We start from the raw sequence: 24,494 nt of genomic DNA on the forward strand, positions 1-24,494 counted from the left end.
GTATTCTTATCTTACCAGTCTTCTACCTCTCCAGCCCCATACCTCATTCCTACCCTACCAGGGACTTATCCCCCCATGTCAAACCAGACTCTACTGTAATGAAAACCCTACCGCTGGCCTTCTTCCTAGGTCCAGTCCTTAAGCCTTCACCTATCCTGGTTGGTCTGCCTGAATCCTTGACCTACCCTGCCTTTCTCAAGCTTATCAAGAGCCTTGCTCTGTTGCTCTTGCTTTGGCTTTGACCTTTACCCTCTTTGGATGGTTCTTAGAACCAAAACTTAGAAACCATCAACTTGCACTACTGGGGTAATATTAAGATTCCACCAAAAAGTATGACAAACATTTGGAAATGCACATCCATTCATCACTGAACAGCCAATATCGCATACCCACTACACAAAAACCTGACACCAAAGGAAAAATATTTCTGTTAAATAGACTGCCAAATGAACAAGTGTTGTGAAAATCACATCAATTATATGTGACTTTTCAATTTATAAAAATAAACCCATTGACATGGAGTTGATTCTGATTCATAGTTACCTAATAGGACAGAGTAGGACTGCCCCATAGAGCTTCCAAGGAGCAGCTGGTGGATTCGAACTTCTGACCTTTTGGTTAGCAGCCAAACGTTTAACCGCTACTCCACCACGGCTCCTCTCAATTCATAAGCTTCATAATATCAGATCATCATATTGGCAAAGTGGTGCTTGTAAGGTTGGTAAAATGAAATTTGGAAATTGCTTTATTATTGAATGTTACAATGATTTTTGCCAACATGGGATTTTTTGCATGTGTGTGAATTCAAATGAAGTTTCTGGCCACCATTGTTTATAGCCAAAATATGTTATATCTCCATGTAACAAACTCCAAAGAAAACAATGAAATATTTAAATAATTGAAGCATTGTGGATTCACTGAATACTGTATTTTACCTTTATGTTCAATTTTTTTCTTATCGCCCACAGACGTTGAAAAAAAAAAAAAAAGCCTGATCAAGTTAAAAGATGAGAAAGGCTAAATTGAAGGAAATAAAGGAACCATAAATCAGGAAAACTTTGGAGCTGCTAGAAAGACACTTAAATTTTGTAGACAAAAGACTGCATTAAGGAGGAATAATGCAATAATCAAAGGTGAACGGATCTCTATTGTCTGGCGTCTTTCTATGTGGGAATTTTCCCACCCCTGACAGCTGTAAAAGGGGGGAGGGCGCCAAATGTGGCTGTGCCTTTATTCTCTCACCCTCTTTCTCCTCCGTCCCTCCTCCTCTCGTCAATAAGTGTCTGCAATCATATTCTTGAGCTCCTGTGCGATTTCAAGGTTCACCTCTTCCATACAGCTCAAACACTAATTATCCCAACTGTAATTAGTGAGATAATTAAATACTGGCTCACTCATCACTCTACCTTGTGTTGGGTCATGATTCTCCCAGAAGACCTTGAGCAGTTCCTCAAAGCTGATGTGTTCTGGCTGGTACACAACTCGGACTACTTCTGCATGACCAGTTTTTCCTTGAAAGAAATGGAACATACAACCAAAATGTACTGAAAACAATTTATTACAAGTTATTTGTTTCAAAAACCAACAGGCACAAGCTGAAATTCTTCCCTCTGGAGGAAGGGGGTAGGAGGTTAATTGTACTTTAACAGTTTCATCCTAAGTCTCTGTCGGTGATATTTTAACTTCTTTTTGTATAAAAGCATACAGTTATTCTCTAGCAAGTTTCCTGAGCAAGATTAGTGTCTTCATTGTGTTCCGTTTTTTTTTTTTTTTAAGTTCATAAGGAAACAAACTGGGGTTTTTATTTTTCTAATCTCGTTCTCAAGAACCTATAGAGCCAATATGACACTGTGCTTAAGAAGGTTTGAAAACTCTGAACGGGGAATGAGCCAGTTTATTTTTACCATCATCTTATGCTATATGTAGTAAACTCAGCTGCACTACAGAGGGAGACAGTGCCAGATAGGAAACCTATAAAAAACAGGCTTCTAACTTGTTCCCATCAGATGAACTAGTTAACAGAGGAACATATTTGCTGTGTTGTTAACACTGAGGCCAGGGGCAAGTTGAAATACCCAGTGTTTTCTCAGCCTAATTCACCTCTGTCGTAAACAACTACTGGAACAAATACATCTTTGCCGCACGCACTGTTAGCAGGGGAGGGCCAATTCTTGAAGGTAGTTTTGGGTTCAGGAAACCAGGGGTTTGCAGTACCACTTCTACCTACAGAATACATGCTCTTTCTTATTTTACAGTTTTAGAACATGGTAAATAATAAGCCCCTACATATTAACCTCACCTCTATATTATTATTTTTTTTTATTAACTTAGTTTGCAACAGTTTTTTTCCCCCCATATGTTATCTCACTTTATTCTCACAACCATCTGATGGTATAGGCAGAAAAGGTAGAAATCCCCATTTTACAGTTGGGAAAACTGAGATACAAATAAGTTAGATTTGCCAAAGTTCACACAGCTAGTGAATTACTGGGCCATTAACTAAAGAAATACCTTCTGATTTCTTGTCCAGAGTTCTTTCCAATACATCAAAGGAAAAAGAGCAAGGTAAACATTCAGAAACATGGATCCAGAAAAGGGAAGAAATCTACTCATTATATTTAACCTTCCTTTTAATTTTTAAATTTCTTTCTGATTATAGAAACAATTTTGCAAACAGTGCGAAGCTTAGAAAGTGTAAAAAATAAAAACGAATATAAAAATCATCTATAATACTACCATATAAGATAATTACTATCAATATTTTTTGTGTCTCTCTTTCTAGATATATATCAGATACATAACATGCCACCCCACATGGAAACTGTTTTATGTAATCATTGCATCTTGCCCCATTTACCAGTATACTGTATTTCCCCACGTCATTGAAATTTTTAGAAAACATCATTTATAATGACTTCATCACACTCCATTAGGTGGTTGTACTATTACCTATTCAATCATTTCCTATCACTGGGCATTTAGACTGAATTCTATTTTTAACTACAAATATCTTGTATATCATTTTCTATACTTCTTAGGCTGCCTCAAGCCATATTTAAATAAGTGGAATTTTTAAACCAATGTTTATAAATATTTTTGAGTTTCTTGATACCTAGTGACAAACAGTTTTTCAATTTTCTCTCCCGTCAGCAGCATCTTTGAGGGCTACTCTATCACTATTAAAGTAATTTTAATCCTTAGCAATTTATAGCTGCAAAACAGTATACTACTGTTATATACTGAATGAATTAAATTATTACTGAGATAAAAAATTATGTTTATTAGTAAGTTTACTTTATTATTTGGTCTAATTTTTGCTCCTGTCCTTTTTATATTGGGTTATTAATGTTTTATTACTAACTGGTATAGTAATCATGTGACTGTAAAACCACTTTTGAACTACTTTAAAAGTCTTATTACCTTGTATTTTGAAATGTTTAAATACACACTTCAACTACATAAACATTAAAACCCTATGACTATCAAAAATGGTAACAGTATGTCATATGACAGATATATTTGGTAAGAAAAGCTTTGAAACCATAATAGAAATAAAGGCAAAAGATATAAACAAGGCATAGGAAGAAAGAAATGTAAATCAAGACATAAAAAGTACTCAACATCATTGGGGATCAAAGAAATGCATATTAAAACATTAACATGCAATCTCTTTATAATTACATTTTGTAAAAATGCTTAAAAGTGAACCTGGAGCAGTTGAGGATTCAATAAAACTGGTGCACTTATATGGCTGGTAGCAGTTTAAATTTCTACAATCTTTTTGAAACCTACTGGCATATGTAGCAAGAACCACAAAGATGTTCATTCACCTTAGTTAAGTGGTTCAGGAAATCTATTCCAAAGATATAGCCTTAAATAATGGAAAAAAAAAAATATACACCCGAAAATTCATTCATCATTATTATAACTGTACAGCACTCTAAGAAAGCCAAAAGTAAAACAAAAAAGAAACAAGTTATGGTATAACCACATGATGAAATATAATCATTACAATACAATGTCAATGTCCCACCCATAGCAAAAGCCATTACTATTTACCTTACACTGACAATTTGGCAGGCGCTTTATGTGCGTGCATGATGTCATTTAATGCTCACAACAATTTTGCAAGAAAGATCTGGTCCCTATTTTACAGGTAAAGAAACACAAGTTTTCTCACACAAAGTTACCCCAGCTAGTAAGTGGCAAAGTTCAGTCAAGATTTAAATTGGAGGTGAAGCTTGGGCTTGTTCTATAACTCCATGCTAGGCTCCTGAATGTACAAGGCCAAAGTCACCTCATGACTGCAAATGTCACACAGGCAGTAGCCCAGATTAAGAAATCAAGGCTGTCAAGAATATTGTACAGGATTGGCTCTTCTTTTCTGGCAGCAACAGTTGATCAGGAAAGATTTCCACCCACCAGCAAACACTTTCTGACATAATCTGAATACTGACATTATTTGTGGAAGTGTTTAAAGAAGCCTGGTTGTTTCAAAGAAACTACTACCATTAAAATTCGAGATCCATCTGCATTGATAAACAGTGCTGAGATACCCTCGCCAAACTCACATTTTAGTTTCTTTACTTTATTTCTCCAAAGTAAAAGAACCTGTGTAAAAATACACAGTGCAAATAATCAAAAAGATTAAGGGACTAGGAACCACCTACAGAAATGGCCACACTTTACAGAAATGAACCAATGTGCTAGGCTAATTCGATTTCAGTGACCAATCTGTAAACACTTTCTTGTGCTTCCAGAGATAAAAGGCTATATCTTAAAAATACTTCGAGCTGTGTCTTCACATAATGTCGTGTAAATAGCATGATAGATGTGATGTGCAAATGTGCATGTTAAAAAAAAAATCACGGTAGCATTGTAGGTGCTTCAAAATTGTTCAAAAATATCTTTAAAGTAAAAATGAAAAGGATGAATGTTCTCTCTGAAGATTTTCCTCTTGTCTTATTCCATAATCCCTGAGGAAGGCGAATGAACTCAGAGGGGTAGATTATGAGTGACCACTTCTTACAAGACAAAACATCCAAGAAGAGGTACAATGGAAGTGTTTTGCGGGAGAAAATCAGGCATTCTGGAATCATTCTGAGCTACATGGAGGCTGAGTAAGCCACGGAACCAGATGCTTTTAAAAAGAACCCCAAGATAAATCAACCAATTTTTTAAGTCCTCTTTCATAGCTTTCCATCCTATGGGGACAATGTTTTCTTCAACTCTTCTGGGTCAGCATGCTTAGTTTTTGCTATTGCTGACTGTTAGGGCAAGAAGAGAGAACAGGAAATTGGCCTATCCTTAGATGAGAATGCAAAAGAACCAGAGAGCTTGGTGAGATGTGTGAGCAGACGGATTGTACAGGGAGGCAGTGTTGCGCACTGGAGAGGAGGACTCACTATGGAGCCAGACTTCCTCTGTCTGCATACTGGCTCTGCCACTTGGCAGCTGTGTGACCTTGGCACAACCAGAGGAGAAGAGAAGCTCGTTCAAATTACAGCTCCCTGGCAAATGAGCTAGGAGCCCTGGTAGTACAGTGGTTAAGAGCTCGGCTGCTAACCAAAAGGTCAGCAGTTCAAATCCCCCAGCCACTCCTTGGAAGCCCTATAGGGGCAGTTCTACTCTGTCCTATAGGGTTGCTATGAGGTGGGATTGACTCCATGGTGAGTTTTTTTGAGGGGTGGGGTGGGGGTGGGAATGAGCTGTGCCTTTACTATGGGTCAGACCCATTATTGGAGAGAGGAACCCTGGTGCAACAATGGTTAAGCGCATGGCTGTTAATAAAAAGGCTGGCAGTTTGAACCCACCAGCTGCTCTGTGGGAGAAAGATGTGGCAGTCTGCTTCCATAAAGATTATAGCCCTGGAAACCCAATGGGGCAGTTCTTCTCTGTCCTACAGGGTCACTATGAGTTCGGAATCAACTCTGCCACAATGGATTTGGTTTGGTGTAACCTCTCTATGCCTCAGTTTCCTCATTTGCCAATGGGGGATTGAAATGGTACCTGGCACACGGTATAGAAGTCTATATGCCTTATTATTATGTTATAACTGTTCTCTAATCAGCAGTGATGGAGTGAAAAAGGATTAAAATTGAAGTAACGAGAAGTATCTTAAACCACAGTTCTAAATACTTAGTACTTGTTTTTAGATGAGAATAAAAATAACCTCTCTGACAGGACAGTTACAAAGATTAAATGAGGTAATATGTGAAAAAGTATTTGGGAAGAGTATATACATTATACTGTATACACAAAAGTGAGGTTTCTATTGTTAATATTCTTTTGTGGTTTCTTAAAATGGATGTCTGGACTAAACTCAAGGAGAATAAACTCCAGGGGAAGGTGTCTAATTTTTATTTTATTCATCCACTCATTCTAGAAATATTGGTTAAGTATTTTACTGAGTTGAATAGTGTCCCCCGAAATTCATGTCCACCTGGAACTTTGAAATGTGACCTTATTTGGAAATTGGATCTTCGCAGATACAATTAGTTAAGTTAAGGTGAGGTCATACTGGATTAATGTAGGCTGTCATCATCATACTATGCCAGAGAACTAGTATGATGAGCAAGTGAGACAGGAATTGAGAATCATACTCCAAATTCTATGTAGAAATGATGGCTCTTCCTAACAGGGTGGGCAAACCTCATGCAGAGGAGATTTCTATAAGGAGAATGAATCTGCACCAAGAGGAGCTTGAGCGAGGGAGGGGCTCCTGGGGGCAGGCTCATCTAGCCTGACCAAGAGAGGGCTCCAAGGGTGAGCCAGTCAATCAGAAGACCCACATAATCTATGTGGCTTCCCATGTTCTCTCCTTTATGTCAAGATCTGGCCAGTGGTCACCAGATCACAGTCAATAGTGTTCCTGTCTAGATGCAGAGTGCTGGACACTACCCAGACCAAGGAAGTATATGGCAGAGTACTTAGGAGCTTCAGCTTGGGAACCAAGTGCCTGAATTTGCTTCCTGGGTTTACTCCTGGCCACTCACCAGGTGTGTGATCTCGGTAAAATTTTTTACTCTTTGGGCTTTAGTTTCCTTATCTACAAAATGGGGAAATTAATAGTACTTACCTCATAGGACTATTTTGAAGGTTAGTTAAATAATCCATGGAAAGCTTTTAGAATAGTTTGGCCCATTACACATGGTAAGAGCTCAACCAATAAAAGCTATTAGTAGTAGTACTATTGTTAGACTGCTACTACTACTACTACTATACTGTTATTTTATAATTGGTGGGATTGAGTCTAGGAATTTATATTTTTACAAGATTTTTCAGGTGATTTTTAATAATAACTAAAGAGCCCAGGACACTCCCTAAGCAGCCAGCTCTCAACCTTTGCTCTTCTGCATCCCAATACTCACCATCTTAGTTATCAGGAGGAATGCAGGAGCCCCAAAGGCCTCAAGGAAGGAAGAAACGGAGGAAGGCAGGAAGGGTGAGGGCGACTGAGAGGGAAGGGAAGGGGTGGGAAGGGGAGAAAAGAAGAATAGAGGGTGGCAACAGAGGGAGTGAATGGGGAGAGGGTAGAAAGAAATCAGATCAAAGGAGGAAGGATATTAAGCCGTTACAAAAATCTGTAGTATGAATGAAGAGGGTGGGTGAATAGGGAAATATAAGACTTTTCTTTATCCTTAGGGAGATTATTCCCTAGGAATAATAATACTATGAATAGCTAACTTACATAGCATTTATTAAATACCATGTATTGTTCTAAGCACTTTATACATATTAATGGAGTTAACTCTCACAAAAACACAGATAGGTAACATAATTCCCTTTTTTTTGGATGAGAAGATTGAGACACAGAATGGTAAAGGAATGTGTCCATAGTCACACAAATATTAAGTAGTGGAGACCGGACTTGAGCCAGGTCTAATATGCTCACATTCAGACAATGAAGAGACAGCGTAAGTTTGATTTACAATCATGTAGCCACCTTAGAAGGGAGGATAGAAAGACTTGTACTTTGGACATGTTATCAGGAGGGACCAGTCCCTGGAGAAAGACATCATGCTTGGTAAAGAAGAGGATCAGTGAAAAAGAGGAAGACTCAACCAGAGGGATTGACACAGTGGATGTAACAATGGGCTCAAACATGGCAACAATTGTAAGGATGGTGTAGGACCGGGCAGTGTTCCGTTCTGTTGTACACAGGGTTGCTAGGAGTCAGAGCCAACTAGACAGCACCTAACAACAACAACAACAATGACCTTATCAGGATATTAGCTACATAGACAGGGAAATAGCCATTGTGGAATGAAGAGGTCAGGGTGATTCAGGAAGGAGAGGGGAGGACATCTTGAATGAGGTGAATATCACCAAAAGCAGAGATTCAAAGATAAGAGGTAAAGTGACACAGGAGCTTGTCCTTTCTGCTTTAGTGTCCTAGGCCTGCTCCAGAAGCTCACCCCATCAGTCCCTTTACTATAAAAACCTCAAAGCTGGCCTTGCCTCCAGGCTCCCCTGCTGCATAAACCATAAAACCCCTACCTTTGTTAATAGCACTTTATACCTTGCAAAGTATAATGTACCTTGCTTTTGAATCCATAAAAATCATTTTATTACCACAACCACTCTTCAGGTTGTCAATATTAATACTATTATGTCCACTTTACGGATAGGAAAGCCTAGTCTAGCGAGATTGAATAACTTGCTCCAAGTCTCAAAACTTATAAGTGACTGACACAATCCAGAATTTAGCCAGAATCCAATGCTTTCTCCTCCCTGCTTCTTCTCTCATACCTTGACTCTGTCCAGGAACCTACAGGATCCTTTGTCTGCCCACCAGGACCTTCCATAAGCTGGCCTTATAACCAACTTCATTTCCTCCACACCTTCCTTCTGATGCAGGAAATCCACACCTCCACCTCTGTCCCCCAGCTGATATTGTCCTCCCCTTAGTCATTTGTTAATCCAAGCCCTCCCGTATTGTCAAGGTCACTTAAGGTCCTGAGTGTGAGATCTTGAGAAAAGCCATGCTGCAGTGGTAAAATCACAGTTAGGTAGATCCAATGGGATCTGATGTACTAAAATTCAGGCTCCTCAAGTGAATTACATCTCTTGAGGTCCTTCAGAGAGTTATTGTGATGAGCAAAGATAATTGTATGTAGCAAAGTCCAGTGACTGGCACATAGAGGGGATTTATAAAACGATGTTTCTCCTACAAACCCCACTGTTGGAGCATCCACTGAATTCTTATTATACTTGGAAACAGATCCTCATAGTGTAACAGTTGAGTGGTAATTATTCTAGAATGTTCATTTAGTCTTTCCTCACACATAGTGAGCTCCTTGAAAAAGGAACCATGACACTGGTTCTTCTCTGTAGTTCTCTAACAGTGAACATGTAATATGATATTAATAAATACATATGAATCAGAGGATAATTGTTTTGAATTTCTCCACTACTTACTTAACCTTCATCACAACGGATGTCTATGCTTAACAGCCACTCACCTGCTTAACGACCAGTCCCTTAAATGGAACCATAAGTTCATGCTCTGCTCAGACTTTCTATCCTTAACCACTGAATTATACATAAGCCACACTACATATCCTAAAATGTGAAAAGTACTAGAAATAATTAATATTAACACTTTACTGTATAGGCCAACATGATAGCTTTATTTACTCGATAACTAATACAAATTTATTGAACACCTATAAACTGCCAACCTGGAGACTCAATGGTGAGTGAATGTTAATATGATGACAAGAAATAACTCTTATACAATCAGTATTGCCTGTAGTCTGGGTTCAAATAAGGGACTGCTCTTTAAAATAAAAAGAACTGATCTATTTTATTTATATTCTTTAGGCAAGATGAAGGAGAGATGTGAGCTATAGCTATTTTTTTTTCATTAAACAGTAATATTCTTCAACTTCCCTCATCTTTCTCTGCCAACAAGATCCATCCAAACTGTTAAGCCAAATGAAAGAGCACACAAAAAGATCCAGGTGTTTGAAGGAAGGAGAAAGTGTAGATGAATAATACCTCTCCCTTTCCTATACAAGGTTCAAAACACTACTTTTTCTCTTGTTAATTAACTATATAGAGGTAAGATGCCAGCTCAGTTGCATCTCCAGCTCCTGCAGATAGAAAATGTGATTTCTAACAATGTACTCATTGTTTAAAAAAAAAAAAAATCCTAATACATCAAAATTTGATGCCCTGTGGAATTCGTTATAGGATTAGAGGAGTTGTCTATGCTGTCATTTCATCTTGGCTTTTTTTCTTTTGTCTCATCAGTCACTTAAAGTGTCCAAAGGGAAACGTAATCGTTGAAGGTGTCATATTGATTGAAAACTACAAAAAATACTATTACAGCAATTGTAATTTTTTTTTGGTCCATCATGGAGAGACATGGCGGGGAATTTATAATCCTCTGGTGTGTATGTAATAGGGAACATCCTTCAGAGATTATTCTCTCAGAGGAGTACTATAAACACATTTGAATATTTGATCAAGAAAACTCCACAGGAAACAAATGAACTAACCCACCACCAAAACCAACAAGTCAACTACAACCATTCTTTGTGCCACTGGAGGTGTCTTAATATTACCACAAAGGTAACTAGTAGTAACTAGTATAGGAGTGAGCAGCTCACTAGTTTCTATATCCAACCTGCTGATTATAGAGGCTAAACTTCACACCCCGTGTTAACACTTCAAGCTAGTTTCTCTAGAACATGAAGCATACAAAAGGATACATATGTAGTGGGCTGATAAATGGCTATTTCCTACATCAGCATCAACTCCCACCCCGCCATGAGATAGGCGGTGATTATGAGATATTAGCAAAATTAACCTGCCAATTAGAGATCATGGTATCCTTGCAGTTTAAGAGAATAAACACAGTTTTACTAAACTGCCTGACTGATATTAACAAACCCTTGTTCACTAAGAAACTATGACTCCTTGTTGCTGCCAAATTAAATCACCAATTTCAAAATGTGGCCTTTTGTACCTTGTGATAAGTGGGGCTACATAAGAAGAGGGGTTTGGAGAAAGGCCAAGATGGCAGAAGACAGATGCTTCCCGTCATCCCCTTTATAATAAAGACCCAAAAAAACAAGTGAATCAATTATATATGACAATCCAGGAGCCCTGATCATCAAAGGCAAAGCTGAAGAGTCAGACTGAGCGTTAGGGGGAAGGAGAAACAATTCAAAACCCTGCTGGCTGGGTCAGCTGGTGCAACAGGCTGAGGTGAGCAATAGCACTCTGGACATATTTTACCACATCAGGAGAGGCTGGGTAGCAGCATGTCTGCAGCAGCTTCTGGAGCTGGGTGGAAGCGGTGTTGGACCTGCAAAGTTAAGTGCAAGCATCTAACCTACAGTGCAGGGGCAAAATAACTCCTACCCTTCCAGGAGTTTCACAGCAGAGAAGCGCTTCCTTCCCCTCACACGCCTCCCATCCCACTCCGTTCTGATACCTGTCTGCAACCAGTCTCACGGTGTTAAAAAAAAAACACCAAGTCCCCCAAGCCAGGAACTCAGGGCAGGTTGGGAGGCCCTGACCTTTTTTTTTTTTTTTTTAATTTTTATTGTGCTTTAAGCGAAAGTTTACAAACCAAGTCAGTCTCTCATATAAAAACTTATATAAAAAATATATACACTGTGCTATATACTCCTACTCCCTCTAATGAGGCAGCACACTCCTTTCCTCCGCTCTCTATTTTCGTGTCCATTCGGCCAGTTTCTGCCCCCCTCTGCCCTCTCATCTCTTCTCCAGACAGGAGCTGCCCACATAGTCTCATGTGTCTACTTGATCCAAGGAGCTCACTCTTCACCAGTATCATTTTCTATCTCATAGTCCAGTCCAATCCCTGTCTGAAGAGTTGGCTTTGGGAATGGCTCTTGTCTTGGACTAACAGAAGGTCTGGGGACCATGACCTCTGGGGTCCTTCTAGTCTCATTCGGACCGTTAAGTCTGGTCTTTTTACAAGAATTTGAGGCCCTGACCTTTTGTCCAGTCACTGGAAAAGGGGCCCACAGACTTCCAGCACCCTTTTTCCCCGCCTAGATCTGTGTGGGCCGAGTCAACACCACATGCCCTTATTAGCATAAAACAACAGGGCACACACCTCATCATGGATTGAATTATGTCCCCCCAAAATGTATGTATCAATTGGGCTGGACCATGATTCCCAGTATTGTGTGATTTTTCTGTATGTTGTAAATCCTGCGTCTATAACGTTAAGGAAGGAGGATGAGCGGCAGTTGTCTTAGTGAGGCAGGACTCAATCTGCAAGATCGGATTGTGTCTTGAGGCAATCTCTTGAGATATAAAAGAAAGAAGTGAGCAGAGAGACAGGGGGACCTCATACCACCAAGAAAGAAGCACCAGGAGCAGAACACACCCTTTTTACCAGAGGTCCCTGTGTGAAGAAGCTCCTAGTCCAGGGGAACATTGATGAGAAGGCCAACAGAGAGAAAAAGCCTTTCCCTGGAGCTGACACCCTGAATTTGGACTTTTAGCCTACTTTATTGTGAAGAAATAAATCCCTCTTTGCTAAAGCCATTCACTTGTGGTATTTCTGTTACAGCAGCACTAGATAACTAAGACACACCTGAAGCTCATTTTCAACTGCAGCAGCCAAGGGGGAACTGCAGATTCGTGCCATTTGACGCTGCCCTGCCCATTAATCAGGGACCTTATCCACTCACGTTAGGGGCCTGAGGGCAGTTCCACCCACAACAGGAGTCTGAGAATAAATGATGCCTCTCAGTCCCTCCAGTGAGCTTCCAGCTTAGGGGATGTGGCAGTTGCAGACTGGTATTGGAATGGAGTGGGGTGGGAGGTGTTGAGGGGAAGGAAGCACTTCTCTGCTGTGAAACTCCTGGGGTAGGTGTTATTTTGCCCCTACACTGTAGGTTAGATGCTTGCACTTAACTTTGGCAGGTCCAGAGCTGATTCTACCCAGATCCAGAAGCTTCTGGACCAGCAGTAATACGCCACCCACTACACGTTGTAGGGGACAGGAACATGCCCTCTACCCAGGCACACAGGGGCAGCTGTCAGATCCCTGCCTTGCTCCACACATAGCCCTCTACCACAGCCAGATATCTGTGCCTGCTCCAAACACCCTACACAGCCCTGACCATCTAAGACTGTAGGTGAGAGTCTGTGACCACTTGGTGGTCGATCATCTGGACACCTGTGCTGCAACTGCACAAGAAAAGTGAACAGACTCCTGGTAGTAGATAATTTAACCATCTAGAGACAGGACTTGAGAGCTTCAAAGACACCAATAACCAAAGTAGGTCATACGCCCAGCCCTCTTGGGCATATCAAAACAAAACGAAAAGCTAGGACACAGTAAGCAAATATACAATAAATAAATATAACAACTTATTGATGGCTTGGAGACAACAGTCAATATCAAAACACATAAAGAAGGAGGTCAAGAGGGCTCCAGTAAACGACCAAAATAAGGAACCTGGAAACCTTCCAGAGGAAGTAAGATCACAGAATGACCTGAGTTAGAATTCAAAAGACTATTATACAGAGTTCTCCAAGAGATCAGGAAGGAGATCAGGCAAAACTCAGACCCAGCCAAGGACATACAGACAAAGCAATAGAGGAATCTAGTAGAACAATACAAGAACAAAATGACAAATTTAACAGGCTGCTAGAAACCATAGTGAGACAGCAAAAGAGTAACAATAAAATTTCAGAATTAGACAACTTAATACAAGGTCATAGGAGTAGAATTGAGGCAACAGAAGTCAGAATTAGTAAGACTGAAGATAAATTGCTTAACACCAACTTATTTGAGAAAAAATCAGAAAAAAGAATTTTTTTAAATGAAGAAAGCCTAAGAATTATGTGGGACACTATCAAGAGGAAAAACCTACAAGTGATCAGAGTAACAGGGGGTGGTTAACAGAAAGCACATAGAGAATTGCTGAAGATTTGCTGGCAGAAATATTCCCTGATATCATGAAAGAAGAGAAGATACCTATCCAAGAAGCTCAATAACTCCCACACGGGGTAGATCCCCCAGAAAAAGTCACCAAGACATATCATAATCAAACTGGCCAAAACCAAAGACAAAGATAGAATCTTGAGAGTAGCTAGAGAAACAAAAAGTAACGTACAAAGGAGAAAAAATAAGACTAAACTCTGACTACTCCCAGAAACCATGCAGGCAAGAAGGTAATGGGATGACTTATATAAAGCCTTAAAGGAAAAAAAACTGCCAACCAAGAATTACATATCCAGCAAAACTGTCAAATAACAATGGCAAAATTAGGTCATTTTCAGATAAACAGAAATTAAAGGAATTTGTAGAAACCAAGCCAAAATTACAGGAAATATTAAAGGGAGTCCTCTGGTTAGCAAACTAACAATATCAGACAACAACCCAAGACTAGAACACAGGTCAGATCAACCAGATATCAACTCAGATAGAGGAGTCACAAAAACAAGTCAAAAGTAAAAGACTGAAAGTAGAGAACCAGAGACATCAATATGTAAATGATGAAAATGTCAAAACAGAGAAGAGGGAATAAACAGTGTAGTCACAGAATTTCCATATGGAGAGGAAGTTAAGGCGATATCAAGATACAAAACACCAGTTTAAACTTAGAAAAATAAAGGTAAAATTTAAAGTAACAACAAAGGAAGCTAACAAATCACCCATCAAAATTTAAAAAAGAAAAACAAAAAGACTCAGGAAGCACAAAATCAACAATAATGAAAAAGCAAAAAGAAAATACATAAAGAAAAATGACTCCGCACAGAAAATTAAGTGGAACAAAAAAACTGTCAACACCTCAAAAAACGAAAATCAAAATGACAGTAAACTCATAAAGATAGAAACATACCTATCAATAATTACATTGAATGTAAAATGCACCAATAAAGAGATAGAGAGTGACAGAAGGGATAAAAAAAAAGCATGATCCGTCTACATGCTGCCTACAAGAGACACACATTAGACTCAAATACACACAAAAAAATAAAACTAAAAGGATGGAAAAAAATATATCAAGCAAACAACAACCAAAAAAGGGCAGAGAGGCAATATTAATCTCTGACAAAATAGACTTTAAAGCAAAGTCCACCACAAAGGATAAGGAAGGATACTATATAATGATTAAAGGGTCAACATACCAGGAGGCCATAATCATAATAAATATTTATGCACCAATGATAGGGCTCCAAAATACATAAAACAAATCTAGCAGCATTGAAGAGAGAAATAGCTCCACAATAATAGAAGGAGACTTCAACACTCCACTTTCAGTGAAGGACAGAACATTGTAGAAAGAAACTTAAAAAAGATAAGGAATATCTAAAAAAAAAAGGCAATCAACTTGACCTCATACACATATAAAGGGGCCTTCACCCAACAGCATCCAAGTATAAATTCTGTTCCAATGCACAAGGAACATTCTCCAGAAGAGACCACATTTTATGCCACACAGCAACCCTTAACAGAATCCAAAACATTGAAACACTACAAAGCATCTTTTCTGACCATAATGCCATGAAAATAGAAATCAATGATAGAAACAACAAGGAAAAAAAATCAAACACATGGAAAATGAATGACACCTTGCTTAAAAACTACTGGGTTACAGAAGAAATCAAGGACGGGATAAAGAAATTCATAGATTCAACTGACAATGAATACATCTTACCAGAACCTTTGGACACAGCAAAATCAGTGCTTAGGGGTTAATTTATAGTAATAAATGCACACATCCAAAAAGAAAAAAAAGGCCAAAATCAAAACACTAGCCCTAAAACTTAAACAAATAGAAAGAGAGCAGCCAAAGAAGCCCTCATGCACCAGACCCATAAAAAAAAAAAAAACCCAGAAGAAAGAAAATCATAAAAATTAGAGAAGAAATAAATGAAATAGAGACTAGAAAAACAGTTGAAAGAGTCAACTATATCAGAAGTTGGTTCTTTGAAAAGATCAACAAAATTGACAAACCACTGGCAAAACTGACAAAGAAAACAGGAGAGGAAGCAAATACTTTGAATAGCAAATAAGATAGGTAATATCACAACAGATCCAACTGAAATAAAAAGGATCATAACCGAATAAATTGTATTGCAAAAAATTTGAAAACCTCGAGGAAATGGGCAAATTTCTAGAAACACACTACCTACCTAAACTAAAACAAACTCAGGTAGAAAAACTAAATAAAGCCATAACAAAAGAAGACACTGAAGAAGTAATTAAAAAACAAACAAACTCACAACAACAAAAAAAGGGCCTGACCTGGATGGCTTCACTGGAGAATTCTACCAAACTTTCATAGGCAAGTTAACAACACTACTATTAATGGTATTTGAGAGCATAGAAAAGGAAGGAATTCTCCCAAACTCGTTCTATGAAGCCAGCATAACCCTGATACCAAAACCAGGTAAAGACACCACAAAAAAAAAATTACAGACAAATATCCCTCATGAACATGGATGCAAAAATCCTCAACAAAATTCTAGCCAATAGAATTCAACAGTACATTAAAAAAATAATTCATCATGACCAAGTGGGATTCATACCAGGTAAACAGGGATGGTTCAACATTAGAAAAACAATCAGTGTAATCCATCAAATAAATAAAATGAGAGATAAGAACCACATGATCTCATCAATTGATGCAGAAAAGGCATTTGACAAAGTCCAGCACCCACTGATGATAAAAACTCTCAGCAAAATAGGAATAGAAGGGAAATTCCTTGACATAATAAAGGGCATTTATACAAAGTCAACAGCCAACATCATTCTAAATGGAGGGAGACCGAAAGTGTTCCCCTTGAGAATGGAAACCAGACAAGGATGTCCTTTATCACCACTCTTATTCAACATTGTGCTGGAGGTCCTAGCCAGAGCAATAAGGCAAGAGAAGGAAATAAAAGGCACCCAATTTGGTAAGGAAGAAGTAAAAGTATCCCTAGTCACAGATGATATGTTCTTATACACAGAAAACCACAAAGACTTCACAAGAAAACTACTGGAACTAACATAAAATTTTAGCAAAGTAGTAGTGTCTTAGTCATCTACTGCTGCTATAACAGAAATATCACAAGTGGATGGCTTTAACAAAGAGAAGTTTATTCTCTCACAGTCTAGTAGGTTACAAGTCCAAATTCAGGGTGTCATCTCCACCTTTCTCTCTCTGTTGGCTCTGGAGAAAGATTCCTTGTCATCATTCTTCCCTTGGTCTGGGAGCATCTCAGCGCAGGAACCTCAGGTCCGAAGCACACGCTCTGCTCCCGGCACTGCTTTCTCGGTGGTATGAGGTCCCCATTCTCTGCTTGCTTCCCTTTCCTTTTAAGAGGTGGTGCAGGCCACACCCCAGGGAAATTCCCTGTACATTGGATCAGGGATGTGACCTGGTAAGGGTGTTACATTCCCACCCTAATCCTCTCTAACGTAAAATTACAATCACAAAACGGAAGACAACCACACAGTACTGGAAATCATGGCCTAACCAAGTTAATATGCACATTTTGGGGTGGAAGGGGGACATAATTCAATCCATGACAAGTAGGATACAAGATAAACATAAAAAAATCAGTTGGATTCCTCTACCCCAACAAAGAGAACTTCCACAAGATATCACCATATCAATACCATTTACAATAGTCCCCGAGAAGATAAAGTACTTAGGAATAAATATAACAAGAGACATAAAAGAATGACACAAAGAAAACTACAAAACACTACTGCAAGAAACCTGTATCAGTGGAAAAACATACCATGCTCATGGATAGGGAAACTCGACAATGTGAAAATGTCAATTCTACCCAAAGCGATCTACAGATACAATGCAATTCCATTCCAAATTCCAATAGCATTTTTTAATGAGATGGAGAAATAAATCACCAACTTCACATGAAAAGGGAAGAGGCACCAGATAAGTAGAGCATTACTGACGAAGAACAAAGTGGGAGGCCTCACACTGCCTGATTTTAGAACCTATAATATCGCCATGGTAATCAAAACAGCCTGGTATTGGTACAACAACAGATACATAGACCAATGGAACAGAATTGAGAACCTAGACATAAATGCATCCACCTATGAGCACCTGATATTTGACAAAGGCCCAAGGTCCGCTAAATGGGAAAAAGACAGTCTCTTTAATGACTTGTTCTGGCATAACTGTATATCCATCTGCAAAAAAATGAAAGAGGACCCATACTTCACACCATGTACAAAAACTAGCTCAAAATGGATCAAAGACCTAAATATAAAATCTAGAACGATAAAAGATCATGGAAGAAAAAATAGGGACAACACTAGGAGCCCAATACATGGCATAAATAGTATATGAACCATAACTAACAATGCACAAACACCAGAAAAGAAACTAGATAACTGGGAGCTCCTGAAAGTCAAATAATTGTGCTCATCAAAAGACTTCATTAAAAGAGTAAAAAGAGACTGGGAAAAAATTTTTGGCTATGGCATATCCAATAAGGTCCTAATCTCTAAAATCTACAAGATATTGCAACACCTCAACAACAAAAAGACAAATAATGCAATTAAGAAATGGGCAAAGGATAAGAACAGACACTTCACCAAGGAAAACATTCAGGTGGCTAACAGACACCTGAGGAAATGCTCACGATCATTAGCCATTAGAGCAATGCAAATCAAAATTGCAATGAGATGCCACCTCACCCCAATAAGGGTGGCACTAATAATAATAATAACCAAAATAATAAATGTTGGAGAGGTTTTGGAGAGACTGGAACACTTATGCACTGCTGGGGAGAATGTAAAATGGTACAATCACTTTGGAAGATGATTTGGTGCTTCCTTAAAAAGCTAGAAATAAAAATACCACACGATCCAGCAATCCTACTCCTAGGAATATATCCTAGAGAAATAACAGCCAAAACACAAATAGACATATGCATACCCATGTTCATTGCAGCACTGTTCGCAATAGCACAAAGATGGAAACAACCTAGGTGCCCATCTACAGACGAATGGGGAAACAAATTATGGTACATACACACAATGGAATACTATGCAACGATGAAGAACAATGATGAATCCGTGAAACATCTCACAACATGGATGGATCTGGAGGGCATTAAGCTCAGTGAAATTAGTCACAAATGGACAGATATTGTATGAGACACTATTATAAGTATTCAAGAAAAGGTTTCAACACAGAAAAAAGCATTCTTTGTCGGTTACAAGGGTGGGAAAGGGGAGGGGAATTCACTAACTAGACAGTAGACACGGATCATCTTTGGTGAAAGGAAGGACAACACACTGTACAGGGGAAGTCAGCACAACTGTACCAAACCAAAAGCCAAGAACTTTCCCAGACACATCCAAATATTTTGAAGGACAGAGTAGCTGGGGCTGGGGCCTGGGGACCATAGTTTCAAGGGACATACAAGTCAATTGGCATAACAAAGTTTTTTAAGAAAATATTCTGCATCCCACTTTGGTGAGTGGCATTTGGAGTCTTAAAGCTTGCGAGCGGCCATGTAAGATGCTTTGACTGGTACCAACCCGCCTGTAGCAAAGGAGAATGAGGAAAGCCAAAGACACAAGCAAAATATTAGTCCAAGACTAAAGGTCCACATAAACCAGAGGCTCTACCAGCCTGAGACTAGAAGAACTAGACAGTGCCCAGCTACCACCAATGACTGCCCTGATAGGGAACACAACAGACAGTCCTGGATGGAATGATAGAAAAGTGCTGAGCAGAGCTCAAATTCACATAAAAAGACCAGACTTAATAGTTTGACAGAGACTGGAGGAACCCCTGAAACTATGGCCCCCAGATGCTCTGTTAACCCAGAACTGAAACCATTCCCAAAGCCCATTCTTCAGACAAATACTATACAGGACTATAAACAAAAAAAATGATACATGTGAGGAGTGTGCTTCTTAGTTCAACCATATACACGAGACTAAATGGGCAGCTGCTGTCTGGAGGCAGGATGAGAACACAGGAAGGGACAAGAACTGGTTGAATGGACACAGGGACCCAGAGTGGAAAGGGGAAGTGTGCTGTCATATTGTGGGGATTGGAACCAATGTCACAAAACAATATGTGTATAAATTTTCGTATGAGAAATGAACTTGAGCTGTAAACTTTCATCTAATGCACAATAAAAAAAAAAGTGTTAGGAGCCAAGGTGGGGTATAGGTAAGTGTTTTGGAAATTTGGAAAGGAAGATAATAGGGAAGATTTCATACTGGAGGTGCATCGGAGGTGGATCTTGAAAAAGGGGTACAATTTAGACATAAAGATCTGGCGTGAGGGCCTGTCAGATGAGAATGTCAAGCACCATGGCATAGAGATAGAAAACCACAAGTGGTTACAATGGTCCAGATTAACTGATCTACACCATTCCTCTGGCAAACACAATGGCAAATGCCCACAGTACCAAGAATAAAAAAAACAGTACCAAGAATACCTACGGTTAATTGGCCATTCTCTGGCACATTTCCACTCTTCTACTCCCACCAGGTGAGATGCATGCTTACCAAGTTAATTGTGGTTTTTTTCCAAGTATATTTAGATTAATTGTACTTTGCATTGTAATTGAAAAACTTAAATACCACATCAGAGGAAATAAATGTAGGAAAAGAAATAGAGTTTTGTTTCTATTAAAATTAAATTGAATTATATAGAAAAACTCAATAAAAAGGAATTCATTAAAAATGTTTTCTAAAGTCAATAACCTAACTCTACAACTGAGGAACTAGAAAAAGAAGAGCAAACTAAGCCTAAAGCTACCAAAGGAAGGAAATAATCTCTGATCAGAGGTAAATGAAATAGAGAAGAGAAAAACAATATAGAGAACAAATGAAACCAGAAATTAAAAAGAAAAAAATCAATAGAATTGACAAGCCACCAGCTAGACTGACAAAAAAGAGAAAATATGCAAATATATAAAATCAGAAATAAAAGTGGGGATGTTACAACCAACTGTATAGAAATAAAAAGAATCATAAAAGAATACTATGAACAATTATACACCGACAAATTAAATAACCTAGATGAAATGGAGAAATTCCTAGAAACACAGAAACTTCCTACAATGACTCCAGAAGAAATAGAAGATCTCAATGAGCCCATAACAGATGAGGAGACTGAATAAGTAATAAAAAACTTCCCAAGAAGAATAGTCCTGGACCAGATGGCTTCACTGGGGAATTCTAGTGACTCAGATCCTTCTTAAGCTTTTCCAAAAAAAAAAAAAGAGAAGGGAACACTTCCTAACTCATTTTATGAGGCTAGCATTGCCCTGATACCAAAGCCAAAGACACCACAGAAAAAGAAGATTACAGACCAATATTGCTTATGAGTATAAATACAAAAATCCTTAACAAAATACTAGCAAACCAAATATAAAAGCACATTTAAAGGATTATAACCATGATCAAGGGGGGTTTATTCCAGGAATGCTAGGTAGGTTTAACATTAAAAAATCAATTAACGTAATACATCGCATTAAGAAAACAAAGGAAAATAACCAAATGATAATTGACAGTGATAACCAATCTCAATTGACAGAGAAGGCATTTGACGAAATCCATCATCCTTTCATGATAAAAAATACTCAACAAACTAGGAATAGAAGAGAAATTTCTCAATATTTTAAATAATATTTTTGAAAAACCCACAGCTAACATCATATTCAATGTAGAAAGACTGAGAGCTTCCCCCTTAAGGTTGAGAACAAGATAGGAGACCATGTAGGGGCTGTCATACCTGGACGCCCCCCCCACCCTGCCATCCACCTTGTGAAGGTCAAAGTCCCTTTAGACCTCCTGAGAATATTGCTATTCAACATTTTATTGGAAGTCCTAGCCAAAGCAGTTAGGCAAGAAAAAGAAATAAAAGGTATTCAAAGCAGGAAAGAAAAAGTAAAATTATCTCTCTTTCAGATGACATGCTCTTATCTAAAGAAGACCACAACAAATCCACAAGAAACTACTAGAGCTAATAAATGAATTCAGCAAAGTGGCAGGATATGAGGTTAACACAAAAAAACCAGTCAGGTTTTGATACATCAGCAATGAGCAATCTGAAAAGGAAGCTAAAGAAACAATTCAATTTACAATACCATATGAAAGAATAAAATTAAATTTAACCATGGAAGTGAAAGACCTGTACACTGAAAACTATGAAACATTACTGAAAGAAATTTAAAAGACCTAAATAAATAGGACATCCCATGCTCATGAATTAGAAGACCTAATATTGTTAGAATATCAATACTACCCAAAGCAATCTATAGATTCAATGCAATACCCATCAAAATTCTAACAAATTTTCTGCAGAAATGAGAAATCTAATCCTCAAATTTCTATGTAATGGAAAGGGGCTCCAAAAAGCCATAGAAATCTTTTAAAAGAAAAACAAAGTAGGGGGACTCATACTTACTGATCTCAGAACATATTACAAAGCTCCAGTGATCAAAACATTCTGGTACTGATATAGTGACAGACATATAGGCCAGTGTAATAGAATTGAGAGTCCAGAAATAAATCCACTCATGTAGGGCCAAATGATTTTTGACAAGGGTGCTAAGTCCATACAATTGGGAAAAAAAAAATTCTCTTTAATAAACAATGATTAAAAAAAAAAAAAAACAATGATAGAACACCTAAATTTCTATATATACAAGAATGAACCCAGACCCATACCTCATACCATATACAAAACTAACTCAAAATGGATCAAAAACCTAAATGTAAGACACAAAACTCTTAGAAGAAAACATAGGCCTAATACTTCAACACCTAGGTTTTAACAATGAATTCTTACATATGATGCTGAAAGCACGGACAACAAAAGACAAAACAGATAAATGAGAGCTCATCAAAATTAAAGCCTTTTGTTCATCAAAGGAATTTATGAACAAATTGAAAAGACAAATTTGAGGAAATCTGGGGGAACCATTTATCTGACAAAAGTTTAATACCTAAAATATATAACTACTAAAAGTTAACAACAAAAAGACAACCAACCAAAACAGGGGCAAAGACTTAAGAAGACATTTCACCAAAGAAAAAATAAAAATGGCCAAAAAAAGTACATGAAAAGATGTTCAACATCATTAGTCATTAGGGAAATGCAAATCAAAATCATAAGAAATCACTTCATACCCACTAAAATTGTTCTGACTCGTAGCAACGAAAGGCTGCCCAGTCCTGCACCATTCACAATCTTTGCTATGTTTGAGCCCATTGTTGCAGTCACTCTGTCAACCCATCTTGCCAAGGGTCTTCCTCTTTTTCGCTGACCCTCTGCTTTACGGAGCATGATGTCCCCCTCCAGGGACTTGTCCCTCCCAATAACATGTTCAAAGTATGTGAGACAAAGTTTTGTCATCCTTGCTTCTAAGGAGAATTCTGGCTATACTTTTTCCAAGACAGATGTGTTCATTCTTCTGGCAGTCCATAGTATATTCAATATTTGTAACCAACACTTTAATTCAAATTCATCAATTCTCTTCCTTATTCATTATCGAGGTTTTGCATACATGTGAGGCAACTGAAAATCCTATGGCTTCGGTCAGGCGCAACATAAACCTCAAAGTGACATCTTTGCTTTTAAACACTTTAAAGAGGTCTTTTGCAGCAGATTTACCCTATTACACCATTTTTTTCTCTTTTTATTGTATTTTAGATGAAGGTTTAATAAGTTTCTTATTAAACAATTAATACACATATCGTTTTGTGACATCGGTTGCCAACCCCATGACATGCCAATTCTCTCCCCTTCTCGACCTTGGGTTCCTGTTACCAGATTTACTGTCCCCTCCTGCCTTCTCATCCTTGTCTGTGGGCTAGTGTGCCCATTTAGGCTTGTTTTGTTTTATGGCTCTGTCTAATCTGCTGAAGCATGAATCTCAGGAGTGATTTCAGTATTAAGTTAAAAGGGTGTCCACGGGCCATACTCTCGGGGTTTCTCCAGTCTTTGTCAGACCAGGAAGAGAAGTCTTTTTATGTGAGTTAGAATTTCATTCTACATTTTTCTCCAGCTCTGTTTGGGACCTTCTATCGTGATCCCTGTCAGAGCAGTTGGTGGAGGTAGCCGGGCACCATCTAGTTGTACTGGACTCAGTCTGGTGGAGGCTGTGGTAGCTGTGGTCCATTAGGTCTTTAGACTAATCTTTCCCTTGTGTCTTTGGTTTTCTTCATTCTTCCTTGCTCCAGGTGGGGTGGGACTAAGTGAAGTATCTTAGATGGCTGCTCACAAGTTTTTAAAACCCCAGAAGCTACTCATCAAAGTAAGATGTAGAACATTTTCTTTATAAATTATGTTATGCCAACTGAGCTGGATGTCCCCTGAGATCACGGTCCCCACAGCTCTCAGCCCAGTAATTTGGTCCCTCAGGGAGTTTGGATGTGTCTATGAAGCTTCCATGACTTTGCCTTGGTCAAGTTGTGCTGACTTCAAGTATAGCGTAGTGTTATATCCTTTATCAAACTTACCACTTAATTATTGTCTAGGTGCTGTTTTTCCCTC

General features: G+C 38.5%; 1 protein-coding gene across 13 annotated transcripts in view; it reads right to left on the reverse strand.

Moving 5' to 3' along the window:
• The window catches only part of MSRA (methionine sulfoxide reductase A), an 816,105-nt gene that overhangs the window by 261,011 nt on the left and 530,600 nt on the right, over positions 1–24,494 (reverse strand). For all 13 annotated transcript variants that reach the window (XM_049866284.1, XM_049866282.1, XM_049866293.1 and 10 more), the window contains one exon: positions 1,407–1,511. In XM_049866284.1, the coding sequence (XP_049722241.1) occupies positions 1,407–1,511 (105 nt within the window). The remainder of the gene's footprint in view (positions 1–1,406; positions 1,512–24,494) is intronic.

This window comes from Elephas maximus, chromosome 22, assembly GCF_024166365.1.
Source record: "Elephas maximus indicus isolate mEleMax1 chromosome 22, mEleMax1 primary haplotype, whole genome shotgun sequence".
In the NCBI taxonomy this organism is placed as follows: domain Eukaryota; kingdom Metazoa; phylum Chordata; class Mammalia; order Proboscidea; family Elephantidae; genus Elephas; species Elephas maximus.